Here is a 19,449-nt window from a genome sequence, read left to right on the forward strand (position 1 = left end):
TGAGATTCCTTCCAACCTAACTCCTCTCCCCGATTCCTAAAGCAGATTACATACAGTTAGATCCAACTTTTCTGCAATTCCCGGGACTAAGTCTCATATAAAGACCGGGTAACTCTCCTCAGGTCTCCAGTGTAGGTTCAGTAAGCCCTACTTTACGTGTTCCGTCATTCTGTAACGTTCTTAAGTACTGTTTTCAACAAAACTAAAGAGCCAAGAGTAGTGAGGCATAGCATGTCTAAAACCCAGCACTTGGGAAGCAAAAGCTAAAGGATCCCCTCAAGTTAGGGACCAGGTTGCTCCTCCTAGAGAGTTCCTGGGATCAGCTGGCTCGCCAGCTAATCTGGCCAAAATATATCCACAAGAAAGGTTGAAGAAAACTCCCTGACATCCTACACACATACCCCATAGAAAATTCAGATACGTGTTACTAAAGATGATTGTTTTCATAAAGGGACCCTGAGAAACAGAAATTTTTTTCAGATTTAGTCAGATCCCCTCTCTGTTTTGTATTGCTTTGTCTGAAACAGGGTTTCACTCTGTAGTCCAGACTGACCTGAAACTATGTAGCCTAGGCTAAATTTGAACTTGCATCAATCTCATTGAATCAACCGCCCACGTGCTGGGATTATAGATCACCAACTTCTTTGTGGGCTTTGGTTTTTTTGGGTTTTGTTTTGTTTGGGTTTTTTTTGTTGTTGTTGTTGTTTTGTTTTGTTTTTGTGGGTACCTGTTGTTTTGTCTCTGGATTTCTTTTTAAAAGAATAAAATAAAACCATGTATAGAATATGTAAAACTATTCTGTAAATATTCTGGAGGTGGATCTTAGATCCTTTAGGAATAGCTGGGAAAGCATGCCTTTGGTCTCAACTTTGTTGCGGCTTTTCTAAACCAGCAATAGATTCAAAGCTATTGTAAAGTCCTGTCAGTGCTTTAAACTCCTTTGTAGTACTTGTTTAAAAAAAAAAAAAATCTAGCTGAATGGAGAACTGAATGAGACCTCAGCAACCTGAAAAACTAAAGCCAGTCAGTGTTCACTGATCGCCATGTTAAGCCAGAGCTGAGTTTCTGAGTCATTCTGTCTTTAAATGGCAACTCCCACCCTCGGCCTCTAAAGCGTAAAGCCTTCTACTGTAGCAGACAAGATTGGCAAAGAAAATGGCCGGACAGGTACCTCCAAGTTGACGTTTTCAAGTTGCATAGAGGGAAGAATTCAGTCCTCTGGCCAGTGGGAAGTCTGCCACAGCCAACTCAGCCTCTGGAGAAAAACTCATTGGAACCTTTCTCTCACTTCCAAGTAATAAGCTCTTATGTGTCAGCACAAATTAAAGCACGGATTATTCGGTATATAGAACGGACACAAACTCATGGTGTGCTTTCAGGATTGGATCTCAGAATCAAGTACATTAACACATCACCGGAAAATCACAGGCATCTTTGCCATTCCTTTCTCTGTGCTGTTAGGTCACAGTTGTCAGACGCAGAGCCACCCTGGCATGAGTCTCTAAAGTCTTATACCCATATGTTCACAATGAGGACAGATGTAAGTATGCTAGCAAGTAACATGATACCTTCCAGTAGGCCTGCTCAACCCTGGCATGGCTGCACACGCCTATATTCCCAGCATTCACAAGGTGTAGAATGATTGATAAGTTTGAGGACAGCCTTAGCTACATAGCAAAACTCTTATCTCCATAACAACCAACCAAAGCTCTTACATCATATATAAACAAGTCAGAGAATATAGATCTTGGTTTCTCCTCCTCTTTCTCTTCTTCATCTTCAGATTTATTTTGAGGACCTGGAGAGAAGGCTTGGGAGTTAAGAGCATTGACTGCTCTTCTAGGGCACTCAGGTTCAACTCCCTGCACACAGGGGTCTCATGAACGTCTATAACTTCAGATCCAGCGGATCTGACACCCTCTTCTTGCATCCTCAGACATCAGGCAGACAAGAGTGGCATAGGCATACTTGCAGGCAAAACACTCATAATACATAAAATAAAAATAATTGGGGCTGGGGATTTAGCTCAGTGGTAGAGCACGTACCTAGGAAGCGCAAGACCCTGGGTTCGGTCCCCAGCTCTGAAAAAAAAAGAACCAAAAAATAATAATAATAATAATTGCCGGTTGTGTTGGCACACACCGGTAGGATTTGCTGAAGGAGGCAGAGGCAGGAGGATCATGAGTTCGAGGCCAGCCTGGGCTACACATTTTTAATACTTTGGTTGGGGATTTAGCTCAGTGGTAGAGCGCTTGCCTAGGAAGCGCAAGGCCCTGGGTTCGGTCCCCAGCTCCAAAAAAAAAGAACCAAAAAAAAAAAATAATAATAATTGAAAGACTTTAGTGTGTGTGTGCACCCTGGAGGTCAGAAGAGTATGAGAATTGAGAATTGAGCTCTAGGCTCCTACAAAAGCAGGAAGCACTTTTTTTGCGGGGGGGGGGAGACACTACGTTGCTCTGGAACTCCCTATATAGAACAGGCTGGCCTCTAACTCACATGTCCACCTGCCTTTGCCTCCTGAACACCATGATTAACACTCTGAACCATCACACTTGGCTACAAGCACTTTTTACCTGTGAGCTTTTCACAAGCCCCTAAGAATGAAGCTCTTAAATGTGGTTCACAAAGTGCTATTGAACAACTTTCCTTAGTGGTTAGTTTTGTCAATTTCATATAATATAAGAGTCATTTGGGATTTATTCGAGAAAATGCCCCTATAAGGTTTCTGATAAGTCTGTACTGAATTGTCTTCATTCATTATGGATGTGGGTGGGACCACCTCACTGGAGGTGGCACCACCCTTCGTCCTAGATGGTGTAAGAAAGCAAACTGAGCAGGCCATAGGAAATAACTCAGTAAACAGCACTTCTTCATGGCCTTTGCGTCAGCTCCTTCCGGTACATTCCTGCCCTGTTTGAGTTCCTGTTCTGATTTCCCACAGAGCTGTGGAATTGTAAACTGAAATAAACTTTCCTCTGAAACTTGTTGGTCATGTCTTATCACAGCAATAGAAACCCTAAGACAGCTGCAGAGTAGGTTCCTCAATGGCCTCTGTGGTGGTGTGAATGAGAATGGCCTCTAGAGTATAGGCTCATATATTTGATTGCTTAGTCCTCGGTTGGTGGAACTGTTCAGGAAGGATTAGGAGGTGTGGTCTTGTAGGTGTGTGACTTAGGGTGAGCTTTCAAAAGTCCATGCCATTTCCAGTTAGTTCTCTCTCCCTGCCTCATACTTCTGGATCAGAGGTAAATTTTCAGCCAGTGCTCCTGCCGACCCGCTGCTGTTGTGAACTCTAATTTTCTGAAACTGTGATTCCCCAATTAAATGTTTTCTTTCATAAGTTACCTTGGTCAAGTTATTTTGTCATGGCAATAGAACAGTTAGACAAGCATCAAGATAAGCATTGTCAATGAGACTATCAGTTCAGAAATGTTTTTCCACCACGGCCTGACTTGTCCTGATACCCAAGTGAATATTCAGTGGGTCACATCTAGTTGAGCAGATATATAGACACGTTTGGATCCTGGTGAAATTGAACATGCTATATGAGCTGGAAAATGGTCATGAACAGTCGATCACTTATCAATTGACAAGGGGTTTAGGAGACAAAAAAAAAAAACCCACTGGTTCTTGAATATAGATAATTTAAAGAATTCTGCTTTAGAATTTATATGAAAGAAATTTTCTGCCTTATTTACTAATATTGAATTTTCCAGAAAAACAACAAAATCCACAAACGCTCTCTGTGGAAAAGGTGGCAGCGTTGTTGTGGCACGTGTGAGAAACGCACAGTTCTTTCGTGTGCCTCTCTGGAGCTGTGTCAGCTGTTCAGAAGGCAAAGGCTGGTGTGCAGAGGTGGGTTGAAGGCTGCCCTGAAATCGGCCTTTTCCACACTGCACACAGTGACAAGAAGCATCCCGAGGCGTGATGAGGCTGGAGGATGGCAACTGTACCATTTGTCCACAGTCATGACAACCCCTTCGTTGTTGTTTTTCAAGACAGGATCTGACTAGTAGCTCTGGTAGTCCTGGAACTGACTATGGACAGAGATCCTCCTGTCATAGCAAATTCTTACTGCCTAGGGTCAGGTCTTCTGGGTTACTTAGCGGTGCTAGCCTAGCAGTACGAGGCTCTGCGTTAGGTTCTTTTTTTTTTTTTTTTTTTTTAAGATTTATTTATTTATTATATGTAAGTACACTGTAGCTGTCTTCAGACACACCAGAAGAGGGCATCGGATCTCTTTACAGATGGTTGTGAGCCACCATGTGGTTGCTGGGAATTGAACTCATGACCTCTGGAAGAGCAGTCGGGGGCTCTTAACCACTGAGCCATCTCTCCAGCCCTGCGTTAGGTTCTTAGTACTCAGAATTAACTAATTAACTAGAAGGCCTTCGCTTCAGGCATCAATATGCACAGCCTATATCACAGAAAATGCACTATGTAGATGAAGAGTCACCAGACTCAGGGGGAACTAGAAGCCAGGGTGCTGATATGGCAGATCTAGCAAACACCAACTAACCAAGAGCTACCTCCCTTTTGCAAAGAAACATGAGGCAGGAGGGACTCAGCTCTTAGCTCTAACTCAGAACATTTACCCTGCTAGGAGTAGAAACAGGTCACTGCTCAGGCCCTGTCAAACTCTAGCCATTCTGAAGTTGCTGACTGCCAAAAGCTTTTGGGAGAGCCAAGGAATTGCCGGACCCTAAAGCAGGTAGCTCGTTGGCTGGGAAGTTGTCTGATTTTTTTGTCACAAGCCTCCATCAAACTAAAGAGCTCCAAGACCAAGCCTAGCTGTGTTGGACACTGGACTTAGAAGGCAGAGCTGAGGCTGTAGCTTAGTGGTAAATCACTTGCTTAACATGTACAAAACCCTGGGTTCGAATCTCTGTATTTCCCTCAGCATCCCACAAAATACAAGGGCAGGGGAAGAACCCAAGTTTGACTCCCAGCACCCACATGGTGGTTCACAGACATCTGTAACACCAATTCTAGAGAATATTATGCCACCACTGTACATATGTGGTACAAAGACATTCATGCAAGCAAACACTCCTCACACAAACTTTTTAAATAAAAATTTAAGAGGAAATTTTTTTAAACAAAATCTCAACTATTTGATTTTACAAATGAAGACTCGGGAGCCAGATGCTGGGTGAAAGCCTGCTATCTCAGAGGGGCAGAGAAAGCACCCAGACAAGCTCCTTCTTAGTCAGTGTCCCAGATACCTTACCTATCATGCCATCTCAGAAACTAAATGTCCTTCCCTTCTACTTCCTGTGTGTCTCTTTATATGTCCTCCTGACTCCTCTTTACTTTTTTTTAAAAATAATTTATGTTCATTTCCTGTCAACTGGTTGCTTGCTCCACCTTCTTGACCTGTGGTTGATTTTAAGGCAGGTGGATCTTTCCGTTCAAGGCAGACTGGTCTACAGAGAAAATTCCAGGACAGCCAAGGCTGCACAGAAAAACCCTGTCTTGAGAAAGAAAAGAAAAGAAATAAAAAAGAAAGAGAAAGAGAACGAGAAAGAAAAAGAAAAACAGAAAAAGAAAAAGGAAGGAACAACTTTGAGGCTGGAGAGATGGCTCAGACCCTGGTTCATTTCCCAGCAACCACATGGCAGCTCATGACTGTCTCTAACTCCAGTTCCAGGGGACCCGACCCTCTCACATAACACACTTTTAGGCAAAACAATGCACATATAAAATAAAAGCAGACCATTAAAAAAAAAACCAAAAAACAGACAGCTTTCCTAAGAAAAGGTAACAGACTGAAGATTTATTTATTGTCCACTGTGAGCCTGAAATTATTAAGTCTCTAGAGCAGGGTTTCTCAGCATGAGGGGTTGAGATTCCTTTCATAAGGGTGGCATACGATGATCAGAAAACACGGATATTTACATTATGATTCATAAATACCAAAATTACAGTTATAGAGTAGCAACAAAAATAATTTTATGGTTGTGGGTCATCACAACAGGAGGAACTGTACTCAAGGGTGAGCGGCATTATGAGGGTGAGAACCACCGCCCTGAGGCAGAACCTGTAGGAGATACAGGCAGAACATTTCACAGGAAAAGGAACACTGCCTGCTACGATGTGGAAGAACCTTGACATGCTAGGTCAGGTGAAGGCAGCCCGACATCCAACACCACCAGCTGGGGATTCCATTACACACAACACCCAGGAGGAGAAGATCTGTACGGATCACTGCAGTTGCCTAAAGCTGAGGAGGGTGGTGTCAGTGGACAGCCAAAAGGAATGGAGTGTGTTTGTGGTGGGCAATGAGCAAGTCTTGAGGCTGGCTGTGGTGAAAGCTGCACAACTGAATTCTACTGAGAACTCACTGGATTGTATGCTCGAGAGAGCGCTGCACTATTACTTATAGCTCAATACACAACAAGAAAGTTCACGTTAAAGGCAGCTTCAAATTCCGAGAAGTTTTATTACCAACACAAAACAAGGAGGTAAATGAGCATCAAAGAACATCATTACTGATAAAGAATACTAACGTTACAAAAGCTGGAATCAGACCGTTTACACTGATGAGCAGGGGCTTCTCCGTTCCTGTAGTAATGACTTACACTTGCAGAGGGTAAGCTCTGTACGGGAGGTAACATTTCACCTAAACACACAGCATCACAGTCTGACTCAGAGGCCAGCCTACAAAGGGCCGCTCTGCTCGTCTTGATGAGTAGCTGCAGAAGGCTATTGGTTTGCAACAGGAAAAGGAGATTTACGTGATACCTTGTTATGCCACTGTTACACAAAATATAGATAACGGTCATCAGGAAAGGCTGTAGGATTGCACAGAGTGTTCCCTATGTCAAGGTCACAGAACAAGAGAAAAGAGTCCTTTACACTAAATTCAACACATTTGATTCCAAAATTATTTCCATTACAGAAACATGCATTATTTAGAAAGTTCACTAGACGGAAAATAAGCTGTCATACATATTTCTTTGCAACACTGCATCTAATTTGATTTAAAGCATTAACTCTATAATACATGAGAAAACCTCAGGAATTTGGGTAAGAATTTGTTTGATTTTCCTTGTATTTTGCCAGATTTCTCATACATACCGAGTACAATAGAGACTATGTATTTAACTTTTGAATCTTTATTTGGGATGGGGACTCATGAAGCCCAGGCTGTCCTCAAACTTTGAACACTTGTCCCTCCCATCTCTACCTCTCAAGTGCTGGGATCATAGCTGTGCGTCACCACACAGGGCAAAACTAGACGTATTAAAAGAAAGGATACATTAAAACATAAATAGAAAGTAGTTATTAGCTTTAAAAAGTTCTTAAATATATAGAAGTAGTAGCATATGTCCTGTAAATATTCATGCATTAAAAATAAATTTACTAAAAGATCAATTTACATAGAACTGTTAAAAATCCCAACTGAAAAAAAAAAGTACAATTTTCATACAAAAAGAGACATCAAAATGTGTTACTAACTCGAAAATAAGAAGCCCCAAGAAAGATTTCGCAAAACTAATAAGAGAGTTATACAAGAAATTAAAAATCTAGTTCAGGTGGGGCTGGGGATTTAGCTCAGTGGTAGAGCGCTTACCTAGGAAGCGCAAGGCCCTGGGTTCGGTCCCCAGCTCCGAAAAAAAGAACCAAAAAAAAAAAAAAAAATCTAGTTCAGGCATGGTTTTCAGCCACAAATTGTTAACACAGTTTAACACCCATTTCTTCCTTCTTTGTTGACTCAATCTGTAGAGTGTCAGGACACTGAGGTTATTGGCAACTTGGGTTAATATCCTAGAAGGAAAAGCCACTGTATGTGTGTCTGTTTCTCTGTCTCTGTCTCTGTCTCTGTCTCTCTCTCTCTCTCTGTGTGTCTCCTCTCTGTGTGTTTGTCTCTGTGCGTGTGTCTGTCTGTCTGTCTCTCTGTGCGTATGTGTGTGTGTGAAGTCAGTGCTACAGTGCAGTACACACTTAGATTAGAAAATTAAATTGCTAATAAAATGCAGAACATCAAGATACAGATATTAAAGTGATTTTAAAAAAATTACTAAGCTCACAGAGTCCATATTACATCCCTTATAAAGTAGGTTTCTCTTATTGGACTATTTGGCATTTTAGGGGCTAAATAAATTAATTTAGAAGACTGGAAGTTCTTGACAAAGATTTGCTTATTACTGAATTGAAGTTTATAAGAAAATGGTGTGGGGACGGCTCATTTTTCTGTTGTACTGGGGATCAAACCCAGGAACTCTTGTACAGTGGAAAGTGCTCCAGAACACTGGTACACAAGCAAGGGAGGAAAGACACCTACACCCTCACCCTACGTACCGTACTTTATCAATGTGCAAAAGGTAACCATATTTGCTTATGGAAAAGAAAATAGGTAATATGATATAAAATATAAGATGAATTTAGAAATAAAGACGTGAAGGCACTTATTTCAATGGTTTGCTAGAGTAAGAGCAAGTATGTTTCTCTGAGGAATACCTTCCCACCCAAATCCTGTCAACTCTGCTTCTTCAGTGCAGTTTTGCTGGTGAACCTAACAGCTGCTGGGTTACCAGTTATAGTAAGTTAATCAGAATGGCAAGCGGTGGAGTATTTCACTTGCTACTCCACAAATCACTGAAGAAAATAATTATATGTTTTCAACACAAAGTTTCTAGTGTTGTTGTCTTAGTGACAGTTCAGATGGGAGTGAATCAACTTATCTGCAATACCTAATATTTTCATTTCATTCTTTTCTTCATTTGTCTCCCCCCACATACCCACCGTGGTGCTAGGAGTTGAACCCAGGAACTCGTGTGTGCTAGCCCAGCCCTATGCCACTGATAACACATTCTCAGCCAATGTTGGCATTTCTGTAATAAAGCTTACTCCTTGTCTCAGTTGGTTATGAATGAGAAGTTAATTATAAACCTCTATTTTTTTTTTTTTTGGTACCTTTGGCTGTCCTGGAATACACTGTGTAAACCAGACTGCGTTCCAACACAGAGAACCGCCTGCCTCTGCCTCCTCCTGAATGCTGGGATTAAAAGAGTTCACCATCATGCCTGGTACTAATTATGAACTTTTAATTAAAAAAAAAATAGATTGACAGAAGCAAAAGCAGCTTACTGATACAGTAAACAAAACAAAAACTAAAAGTAACTTAGCACATGCTGTCATGTCAATAAAAATTCAATTCATTTTACAAGGGAACTGCAAAAAAAACATTACAAGAGAAACACGGTTGTCCCTCCTCCTTTATAACACGGAAGCTGTTTCTGCATGCCCTGATTGCAAGAATGACCATGACTGCGCAGTGTGTACTTTACTAGCTGGTAATTTTCCATAAAGCTCGATGTTAAATATTTGTGACGACTACCAAGATATTCAGAGTCCATCTGAGACACACCACCATAGCTGCTTGTCAAAATAAGCATGAAAAATAGTGTACAGGACCATTTACAGGAGCATATGACAGATGTCAGTCAAGCTCCAGAAGTTACTCTAAGTGCACATACTTAAAAAAAAACGTACATATATTTTACAAAAAAAAAAGGAAATTTTTTTCCTAATTTGGAGTTCTTAAAAATGCAATTTATACCATTCTAGTAAATAAAATTATAGGACCTTTTCACAAAACAACTGTATAATGTAAAAATAAATATGCATCTTATTAAAAACCATTTCTCTACAGGTTTTATCCTGAATCTCTTTAAGAGGCCATATTAATTTAGAATTTCTTCCCTTCTCCCCCCAAAAAAACAGGGTCTTACTTATGTAGCTCTCCAGGCTGTCCTGGAACTCACTATGTAGACCAGGCTGGCTTCAAATTCATAGAGATTCACCTGCCTTTGACTCCCAAGTGCTGGGATTAAAGGCATGAGCCACCACACTGGCTTACAATTTCTTTTAATGGTACAAAAATGAAAATACACGAAGGAATGTAGCATTTATACTCTGAACTGTTGAGAATTAAATTTAACTCTCAGTTTGCTCTTCTATTTAAAAGCATCCGCATACACCTCCAGAAACTGACGTGTGTTAGTGCGCACATTATTATTGTGTTAATATGTCCGTTACAATGTGATTAGATTGTATGCTCCACAACCAAGCAATATAACATTATTTTCAATGTTCATTTACATATGTATGTATCAACACCAGTTACTGTGTTAGCATGATTAAATTGTTATTAACTTAGTGGACATAAATGAGAAAAGGCAGTCACTCACTAGTCATGAAACACGTTTCACTAAGAATGTGCTCACGACTTAAGCAGCAGATGACAGGAACAGTATCATAAAATCCTTCCTTTATGTTATTTCCATTTTAATTTAAGTGTCTCATATTTTTAACTAACATTTCAATTTTTTTCAATTATTTTTAATTGTAGAAAATTTACATCTGTTAAAAACTTCCTTGGAGAATTTTCTCTTATATTGGAGAATTAAATCACATTAAGTACTTAATTAAAAGTTAACACTGACCTTGGAAAATATTCAAATAAAGATCGATACTATAGAGTAAGGTATGAGATGATGCAACAGGTAAGGCTTTAAGTCATGTGCTAAGAAAGAAGGCCGCCAGCAAGATGCAGTGGTGGACTTGACATTTTACTAAAAGACATCAACATCTCATCACCTACTTCCAAGAAAACTCTAAACCCAGGAGTCAGCAGGCGTGGGGAGGAATAGCAGCATTTCAGATACCACACTCTTATCTGTAAGAAACTCTGTAGGTCCAAGAAAATTGTATTTTACTTCAAGTAACATGTCTTTGAAATGAAGGCTCTGTTATTGTTCAAGATTGGAAGGAAATCACAGTGTTGACTTTATATACAAAGTAGGATCTGTTCCAGTATACTCTAGTGAAGTAATTCACATATGGAGAGTAGTTAATTTTGACCTCGTGACAAAATCGTCCGTATTTTGAATAGGTTAATTTGTCACCTTCTTCAAAAACCACCTATCAAAAAATAAGAAACACAATATTAAAAACCTTACTAAATATATGAGAAATATAATCCTTATAGTAGCAAATATATATTACTATATTACTATATATGTATATGAAAAATATCATTGCTAAATATGACTAAAATGTTTTGGCAAATTTGAGCCTTTTCCTCCTAAGAGCCCACAACCACTGAGCTCCTGAACTGATTAGGAAACAAGCATAAAGTGTGGGCAGTTGGTAAGGATGTAATCCGAAAGCTCAGCTTTCGTCCATCAGTGCTCTAGGAACGCTATCAGACAGCCGCTAAGGATGAAAAACGAGCAGACCTTCTTCCTCCTTACACTCCCCTTCTTCTACATGTCTGGTGCAAGCATGCGTGTCTTAGGCTCTCCCACACCCATCAACATCTGACTCCAGCTTTCACTACCAGGGCTCAGCTGATTGTGTGTGTGTGTGTGTGTGTGTGTGTGTGTGTGCGTGCGCGCGCGCGTGTGAGTGTGTGTGTAAGTGTGTGTGTGAGTGTGTGTGCGCGCGTGTGTGAGTGTGTGTGTGAGTGTGTGTGTGAGTATGTGTGTGTGTGTGTGTGTGTGTGTGTGTGTGTGTGTGTGTGTGTGTGTGTGTGTTTAGATCAGAGGACAACTTTCTGGAGTCCCAGGAATGGAACTACATGAGAAGAAAGAACAGAAAGGCAGAAAGGCAGCAGAGAGTAATGTATCAGAAATTACTAAACATCACACCTGATTATATCCCATCTGTCACCAATAAACCAAAATCACATTATCAAGCACCAGCTGAGAACATTCAAGATATACGCAGCATAAGGTAAATAAGTTTACAGTGCAAGCTTACTTAGTCACGAAGACAGGAAAATGGGGAAGATTTTCAAAGATTTGTTTTATTTTGTGCTATGCGCTCCTTGTGCATGCACTGCCTTCAGACGCCTAAGAGGGCATTATAACACCTCGAGCTGGAGTTACAGGAGGTTGTGAGGGGCTATGTGAGTCCTGAGACCTGGACCTGCATTCTCTTCAAGGGCAGGAAAAGCTCTCAAATCCCGAGAAACATGGAACCGTGAAAACAACATCACTGACCTCCAAAGCGGCCTCGGCTTATGTAGACAAACATGAGTATTTCAGAAGAAAAAGCAAAGCTCCTGGCTGTGGCCTAAACTCAGAATGATCTAGTCATCCTTTCCTCAAGTCCTCGGCCTAATTTTCTGAGGAATGAAAGCATCTGTTCCCAGCAGTGCCCTAACCTTACGAGCTCCCCCGTGAGTCGTCCTGGTTACTAGATAGCAGTGTATCTACCACAAGCTGCGAGGGAAGATGGCATACAAAAGCTACAATCACGGAGGAAGCTTATGAAGCTGAACGAAGCCAGAACAACCAGCTTTTCAAGTGCGCACTTACGTGTCCATTTGCGATATCTAACAAATCTTTAACCCTACAGCCCCTCGTGGTTCCCATCTCATTGCAGATGGCATCTTCTACAATTAGGTAGTTAGCTTTATAAGATGTCAGTATTTTATAAATATCCTCAGCAGATCGCTTTGAATAGATTTGGTAAATCTGAAAGGAAATAAAACAAATTTTAAAAGACAGTGAAAGCACCTGCTGATTAAATTTACAGGGATGGAGAGATGGCTCGGCAGGTAAGAGCACGCACTGCTCTTGCAGGAGACCTGAGTTGGGGCTAGGACCCACATCAGGTAGTCCACAACTGCTCTGACTCCATCAGCAGGGGATATGACATCCTCTCTCGGACTCTGCAGACACCCGTACTCAGATGCACATACCCACCCCACATACATTATACACATATAATTATAAAATGAATTTAAAAATTCAAACAAAGTACAACTCAATATATACAATTCACCAACCAATCAGGTTTAGTTTGTTTACGGGGTTGTACATTTACCAACACAACTTTACGTTATCTGCATTAGTGCTGTGTCTCCTCACAGCGTGCCTGCCACAGTCCTATATAACCATAACCTACTTTGTCTCCACAGAAGTTTCCATTCTAGACATCTGAAATACATGGGGTCTATAATATGTGATCCTGACTGACATCTTTCACTAAGCTAAAGGTTGCCTAATTCATCCATATTGTATTATAGTATAAATACTTCATTACTTTTCTTTTTTCTTTTTTTTTTTTCTTTTTTCTTTTTTTTGGAGCTGGGGACCGAACCCAGGGCCTTGCACTTGCTAGGCAAGCACTCTACCACTGAGCTAAATCCCCAACCCCACTTCATTACTTTTCAAAGCCAAATAAGATTTACTCTGGTAACATAAGGATAAGACATTTCATTTGGGCTGGAGAGATGGCCCAAAGAGCACTGGCTGTTCTTCCAGAGGTCCTGAGTTCAATTCCCAGCAACCACATGGTGGCTCACAACCATCTGTAATGAGATCTGATGCCCTCTTCTGGCCTGAAGGCATAAATGCAGGCAGAAAGCTGTATGATGTATACTAAATAAATATTTTTTTTGGGGGGGGGTTCTTTTTTTTGGAGCTGGGGACCGAACCCAGGGCCTTGCGCTTCCTAGGTAAGCGCTCTACCACTGAGCTAAATCCCCAGCCCCAAATAAATATTTTTTTAAAGATTTATTTATTTACTTATTATATGTAAGTACACTGTAGCTGTCTTCAGATACACCAGAAGAAGGCATCAGATCTCATTACAGATGGTTATGAGCCACCATGTGGTTGCTGGGATTTGAACTCAGGACCTTTGGTAGAGCAGTCAGCGCTCCTAACCACTAAGCCATCTATCCAGCCCTAAATTAAAAAGACATTTCATTTATCACCAGTTAATAAATATTTTGGTTGCTTGCATTTTGGAGCCATGATGAATTCTATACACGAATATTTACATAGGAGTTTTATGCAGGACATACATTTGCATTTCTTTTTTTTTTTTTTTTTTGGTTCTTTTTTTTTTCCGGAGCTGGGGACCGAACCCAGGGCCTTGCGCTTCCTAGGTAAGCGCTCTACCACTGAGCTAAATCCCCAGCCCCACATTTGCATTTCTAACAGAGATGCTGTGTCATAAAGTAATTGCAGTTAACTTTGTGAAGACTGTCTGACTAGTTTCCACAAACTGTGTACAGGGTTTCATTTGAGCTCTCTATATCCTATACATTTGTTTGTCCTTTTGTTTCTTTTTTGAGACAGGGTGTCTACATAGCCCTAGCAGTCCTGGAACTTGAAACGTAGACCTGGCAGGCTGCCGTCGAATTCACAGAGTCCGTCATCCTCTGACCACCGCGAGCCTCAGTGCTGGATTAATGGTGTACACTAGCAAGCCCAGTTAATATATCCCTTTGATTTTAGCTATCCTATTTGGTCTGCAGGGGTATCTACTTGTGGATTTGACTTTCACTTTCCTGATGGTAAACGAAGTCATGTACCTTTTCATATGCAAATTGGTTATTTGTAGTTCTTTAAAAAGAACTACAATCGTTTGTGACTGTGATTAGATACACAGCTCAGTAACTGCTGTTTACTAGACCATAAAGAAAGTCAAACATTGAAAAAGGAAAAAAACAACAACAAAGTATGGTTACCGTTATTGGAGCCAAGTTCCATAAAACATAGAGCAAAATGTTTAATTAGAACTGGTTATGAGGGCTGGAGAGATGGCTCAGTGGTTAAGAGCATTGACTGTTCTTCCTGAGGTCCTGAGTTCAAATCCCAGCAACCACATGGTGGCTCACAACCATCTGTAATGGGATCCGATGCCCTCTTCTGGTGTGTCTGAAGACAGCTACACTGTACTCATATATAATAAATAAATCTTTAAAAAAAAAAAAAAAAAAAAGAACTGGTTATGAATGATCTTAAAACACGATATTGGGAAAACTCCTATCAAAGGAAAATAAAGAGGGTGGGCATTGTGCTAGCCTGGGTTACACAGTGAGATTTTTGTCTCAAAGACAAAAAGTCCAGGTTATTGTTCTTAAATCAGCAGAGGAAAAATAAGTCTTAGGGATTTCCTGTCCATATTCTACCCACACCACGCCATCTCATTAAAGCAGAGCAAACGTCAATCAGAACTGACTACTGCCTGTGAGACAAGTCACCCTGGGTTTATCTCCCTCTCTCTGTCCTCTCCACCTGCTTCCATGTGTTCTGTTGTGACTATAATTAACTTCCCCTCTGTCCCTTTTTAAAAACATAAAAAAAGATTTTTTTTTTTTGTGGCTCTTTGACAGAGGTCTTACTTTTTAGTCCAGGCTGGTCTTGAACTTACTGCAATTCTTGCCTCTGTCTTCCAAATACTAAGATTAGAGGCATCCGGCACCATCTGGGCGGTCAGCTCTATACACACATCAAATTATTCCACCGTGAGGATAATTATTCAGTCTTCACTGTTTCCCAGCTGCCTCAAGAGCAGCCTCAATTCCTCAGCACACCATAGGGCCACACGACCACACGATCTGGCCTCACTTCCTTTTCTTTCTTTACTTTCTCTTTTGGGGGCGTGTGTGTGTGTGTGTGTGTGTGTGTGTGTGTGTGTGTGTGTGATTGCCCTAGTTGTCCTGAAACTCTCTCTCTCTCTGTGTATAGACAAGGTTGGACTCGAACTCACAGAGACCTGCTTGCCTCTGCCTCCCCAGGGCTAGGATTAAAGGCACATGCTACCACTTTACTTTCTAGCTGTATAGCTACACACATTTCTTGGCTTGCAGTACTTTTTCAGCACGTGATAAGACACATTCCATTTCCAAACAAGCAACTCATGTCTTCAACGCCAACATCAAATCAAATAATATAAAGTGGGATGAATTCTTACATTTCTGTAGGCAAAACTGACTGACTCTTCTGCCTTTGGACTCTTTGTACTGGATGTGTATATACATGCATGCACATACAATTACAATTTAATAGTGCATTCTAAGCACAGCAGAACACTCCTATAACCCTAGTACTTAGGAATGTAGAGGCAGGAGGGTCACAAGTTCAAGGCTAACCTTGACTACATACACAACTTGCAACCAGATTTCTAAATACAAACAAAAATTGTCTATAATAAAATACAAGGGGTTGGGGATTTAGCTCAGTGGTAGAGCGCTTGCCTAGGAAGCGCAAGGCCCTGGGTTCGATCTCCAGCTCCGAAAAAAAGAACAAAATAAATAAATAAATAAATAAATAAAATACAAAAGTTAACTTTGAAGTTTTACTAATTTAACGTACTATGGTTTAGCCATAATTCTCCTAAGTAGGAAGTGGAACTATTAACATCATCTCAAGACTCAGCAGCTCACTGAGGTAATGCACAGAGCTAACACTTGAGTTCAGACATGTAATTCCAGTCGGTTCTATTGTTTGTTTCTTCTTTTTTTGAAGCAGGATCCTGACTGTCCTGGAACTTGCCACGCAGACAGGCCAGTCTGACCTCGAACTCACAGCAAACCTCTGCCTCTGCCTCTCTGAGAGGTAACGCTGAAGGCATGCTCCATCTATCAGACAGTATTTTTATATGTATGAATGTTTTGCCTGCATGACTATCGTGACACTGGATCCCCTAGAACAAAAGTTACAGACAGTTGTGAGCTGCCGTGTGGATGCTGGGAATAAAACCTAGGTCCTCCTGAAGAGCAGCCAGTGCTCTCAATCCTTGAGCCATCTCTCTAGCTCTTCTCTCTGAATTTTGCTTTGCAGCAATGAAAGATAGGGCCTCACATATGTTTTTGAGGCTGTCCCTATGCTGACTGGTTTGAACACAGTGATCCTCCTGCCTCAGTGAGCAGCACCAGCAGCACAGGCATCTCATTACTCCTATGTATCCCGTCTGGGCTCTCTCTTAGCCTTACATTGCTAAATTTTTTTTTAAAGCTCAGCATATGCTTAATAATCATATATTTTCACAAATAGAAAAAGAGAACAAAGCTGGGTGGTGGTGAATGACTTTCATGCTGGCACTCGGGAGGCAGAGGGAGGAGGATCTCTGAGCTCCAGGAAAGCCTACTCTACAGAGTTTCAGGACAGTCAGGGCTACACAGAGAAACCCTGTCTCAAAGGAAAAAAAATAAAGAATGAAAATATGGAGAATCCCAGTTCAAGTGATCATTAACTTTTTCTTTTCTTTTTTTTTTTTTTTTTTTTTTTCCGGAGCTGGGGACCGAACCCAGGGCCTTGCGCTTGCTAGGCAAGTGCTCTACCATTGAGCTAAATCCCCAACCCCCATTAACTTTTATATACATGAATCTATCATTTAAATCCATAACAATCAAAATTATACATCTCTAAATCATATTAATTAGGTGTCATTCTAATGTTATACGGAATTATTTCAAAAAGCTCATACCAATAAAACATAAGAAACCGTACAGGTTGGTTAGCTGGCTGGCTGACTTTTGCAGTGCAGAGGAATGGACTCAGGAACTTTTGAATAACAAGCAAACAGTACCACTGACTTACATTTCCAAGCCTAATTATTTTCAAAGCAATTGCTTATTCCCTGGTTTCATCTTAAAATTGCTATCCTCGTGCCTCCATCTCTGAACCAGCTAGGGTTACATGGATGTTAGACATTCCTGGCTAAATCAACACAGTAATATGTGTTCTCATGTGTGTGTGTAGGCGGGTGGAACAGGAGTGAATAGATGAATTACTCAAGCACTCTCCGTTTTATTTTCGAGAATCTCTTACTCAATGTATAACTCCATGATTCGGCTAGCATGGCCGGTCATCAAGCCTCAGGGACTCTCCTGTGTCCACCTCAGAGCCTTGGGACACTTGGCTCTCATGTGGGTGCTATGGACCTAGGTCCTCAGGCTCCCACAGACACAGGTGCGTTACTCACTGAGCCATCTTTCTAGACCCAAACCTTAAAATTACATTTTTATTTTATCAGCAATAGATCAGCTTTGGAAAGACAATGTGTCCTGAGACATGAATCGACAGGTTTCCTTTATTAATTCTGAGAACCACAATACTTTGAAAGGATGGCTGCCCTTTCTCAAATATTACCCATCAGTCCCTCTGACAACATTATAGAAATACCTTTCGCAGAAACTAGTGACGCTCCTCACAAAATGAACTAATATTTTAATCTTGGATTTTCTCTTGGTTAATCACACAATCACACAACCTTTACCTGTTTTTCTTTTTCTGCTTTTCATTTTTGAGATGGCTCTGCTGTGTGTCCGTAGCTCTGCCTAGTCTGAAACTGATTATGGAGCACACACAGGCTGGCATCAAGCTCATGGTGGCCCTCTTATTTCAACCTAACCACAACTTTTAAAAACTGAGGTGAATTAGAAAATTGGATTTTGCTAGCTATCAAGAAACATGTACCAGCACAGAACAGATTAAATTGTAGTGTTATTTTATAAGATCCAAATGTGGAGATGAAGTGCCTCACATTTTCATTCCTCTTGAGAAGGTCATCATCACTGTAAAGTGGCAAGCTTGTCACAGTCCATCCAGTGCATAGCTTGATCACACCCATCAACTGTGGGCTTCCTGCGAACACAGCTGCAACTGGAGCTTGCCTCCTGGAAGAACCAAAAGACATTTGATAAAAGAGCAATTGTGCCACTAAAACCATTGACTTATACCAACGCTCAAATACCAACAATGTGCAATGTATAAGCACACTAGGATCTCAAAGTCAATGCAGTTCAGGTAACTCATGTACTCACGTAGAAGCATTGTACTGTACAGCAGCAGCTGTTTAAAGCACTGAAGATACAGGAATTTTTTTTAAACAAAGGGAGTGGAGGTAAGAAACAAGAATATGTCAGGCAGTGGTGGCACAGGCCTTTAATCCCAAACACTTGGGAGACAGAGGCAGGCAGATCTTAAAAAAAAAAAAAGTAAAGAAAAAAGAGAGAAGAATATACTACATCAGATAGGGTGGCTGGTTCCCACTCTCACTTTCTAACTCAAATCCTTCCTCGTTTATTCATCCTCCTGCTCCTGTCTCCTGTAGCATTGTAGACTACTCCCATTCAATCCACTCCGAAGTCTCAGATGCCACTTACAGGGTAGGAAACCAGCGAACAAGTTCCTTCCTTCCTCCTTCTATTTACTTTCAGTGCTAGGATGAAGCCTGGAGCCTCCGTGCATGACCTACAGACTGGAGAAAGGATTCAGCAGGTAGAGGTGTTTGCTGCCAGCCTAGAACCCACACACTAGAAAGAACTTACACCTGTAAATTATCCTCCAACTTTTATACACATGCTGTGCACACACATGCACACACAGTCCTCCTCTGAGCCGTACTCCAGCCTGACTGATCTATTCACTCTGAGTGTGCAGTGTTCAGCATCTGGCCACTACGTGCTACACACAGAAGTGTGTGCTCTAGAAGAAAAGGGACAGCACCTGGCTGGCCACGGTCCTAATGAAGACTCAGGACTAAGGAAACAGATTTAAGACAAAGTAATTATACTCAGATGAATACCTAATTACCCAACATCCAAATGATCAGGTTTTTGCCGTGCTTATTCTTCTTTCTTTTTTCTTTTTTATGGGGGGGGGGGTGTTTCAAGACAGGGTTCTTCTCTGTGAT

General features: G+C 41.1%; 1 protein-coding gene across 1 annotated transcript in view; it reads right to left on the reverse strand.

Annotated features, from left to right (window-relative positions):
• Positions 1–9,028: 9,028 nt before the first annotated feature.
• The window catches only part of Dpy19l4 (dpy-19 like 4), a 57,301-nt gene continuing 46,880 nt past the window's right edge, over positions 9,029–19,449 (reverse strand). The window contains 3 exon segments of the mRNA NM_001305280.1: positions 9,029–10,929; positions 12,330–12,488; positions 18,298–18,430. Coding sequence (NP_001292209.1) covers positions 10,765–10,929; positions 12,330–12,488; positions 18,298–18,430 — 457 coding nt within the window. The 3' untranslated portion in view covers positions 9,029–10,764.

Source organism: Rattus norvegicus, chromosome 5, assembly GCF_021556685.1.
Source record: "Rattus norvegicus strain SHRSP/BbbUtx chromosome 5, alternate assembly SHRSP_T2T, whole genome shotgun sequence".
Lineage (NCBI taxonomy): Eukaryota > Metazoa > Chordata > Mammalia > Rodentia > Muridae > Rattus > Rattus norvegicus.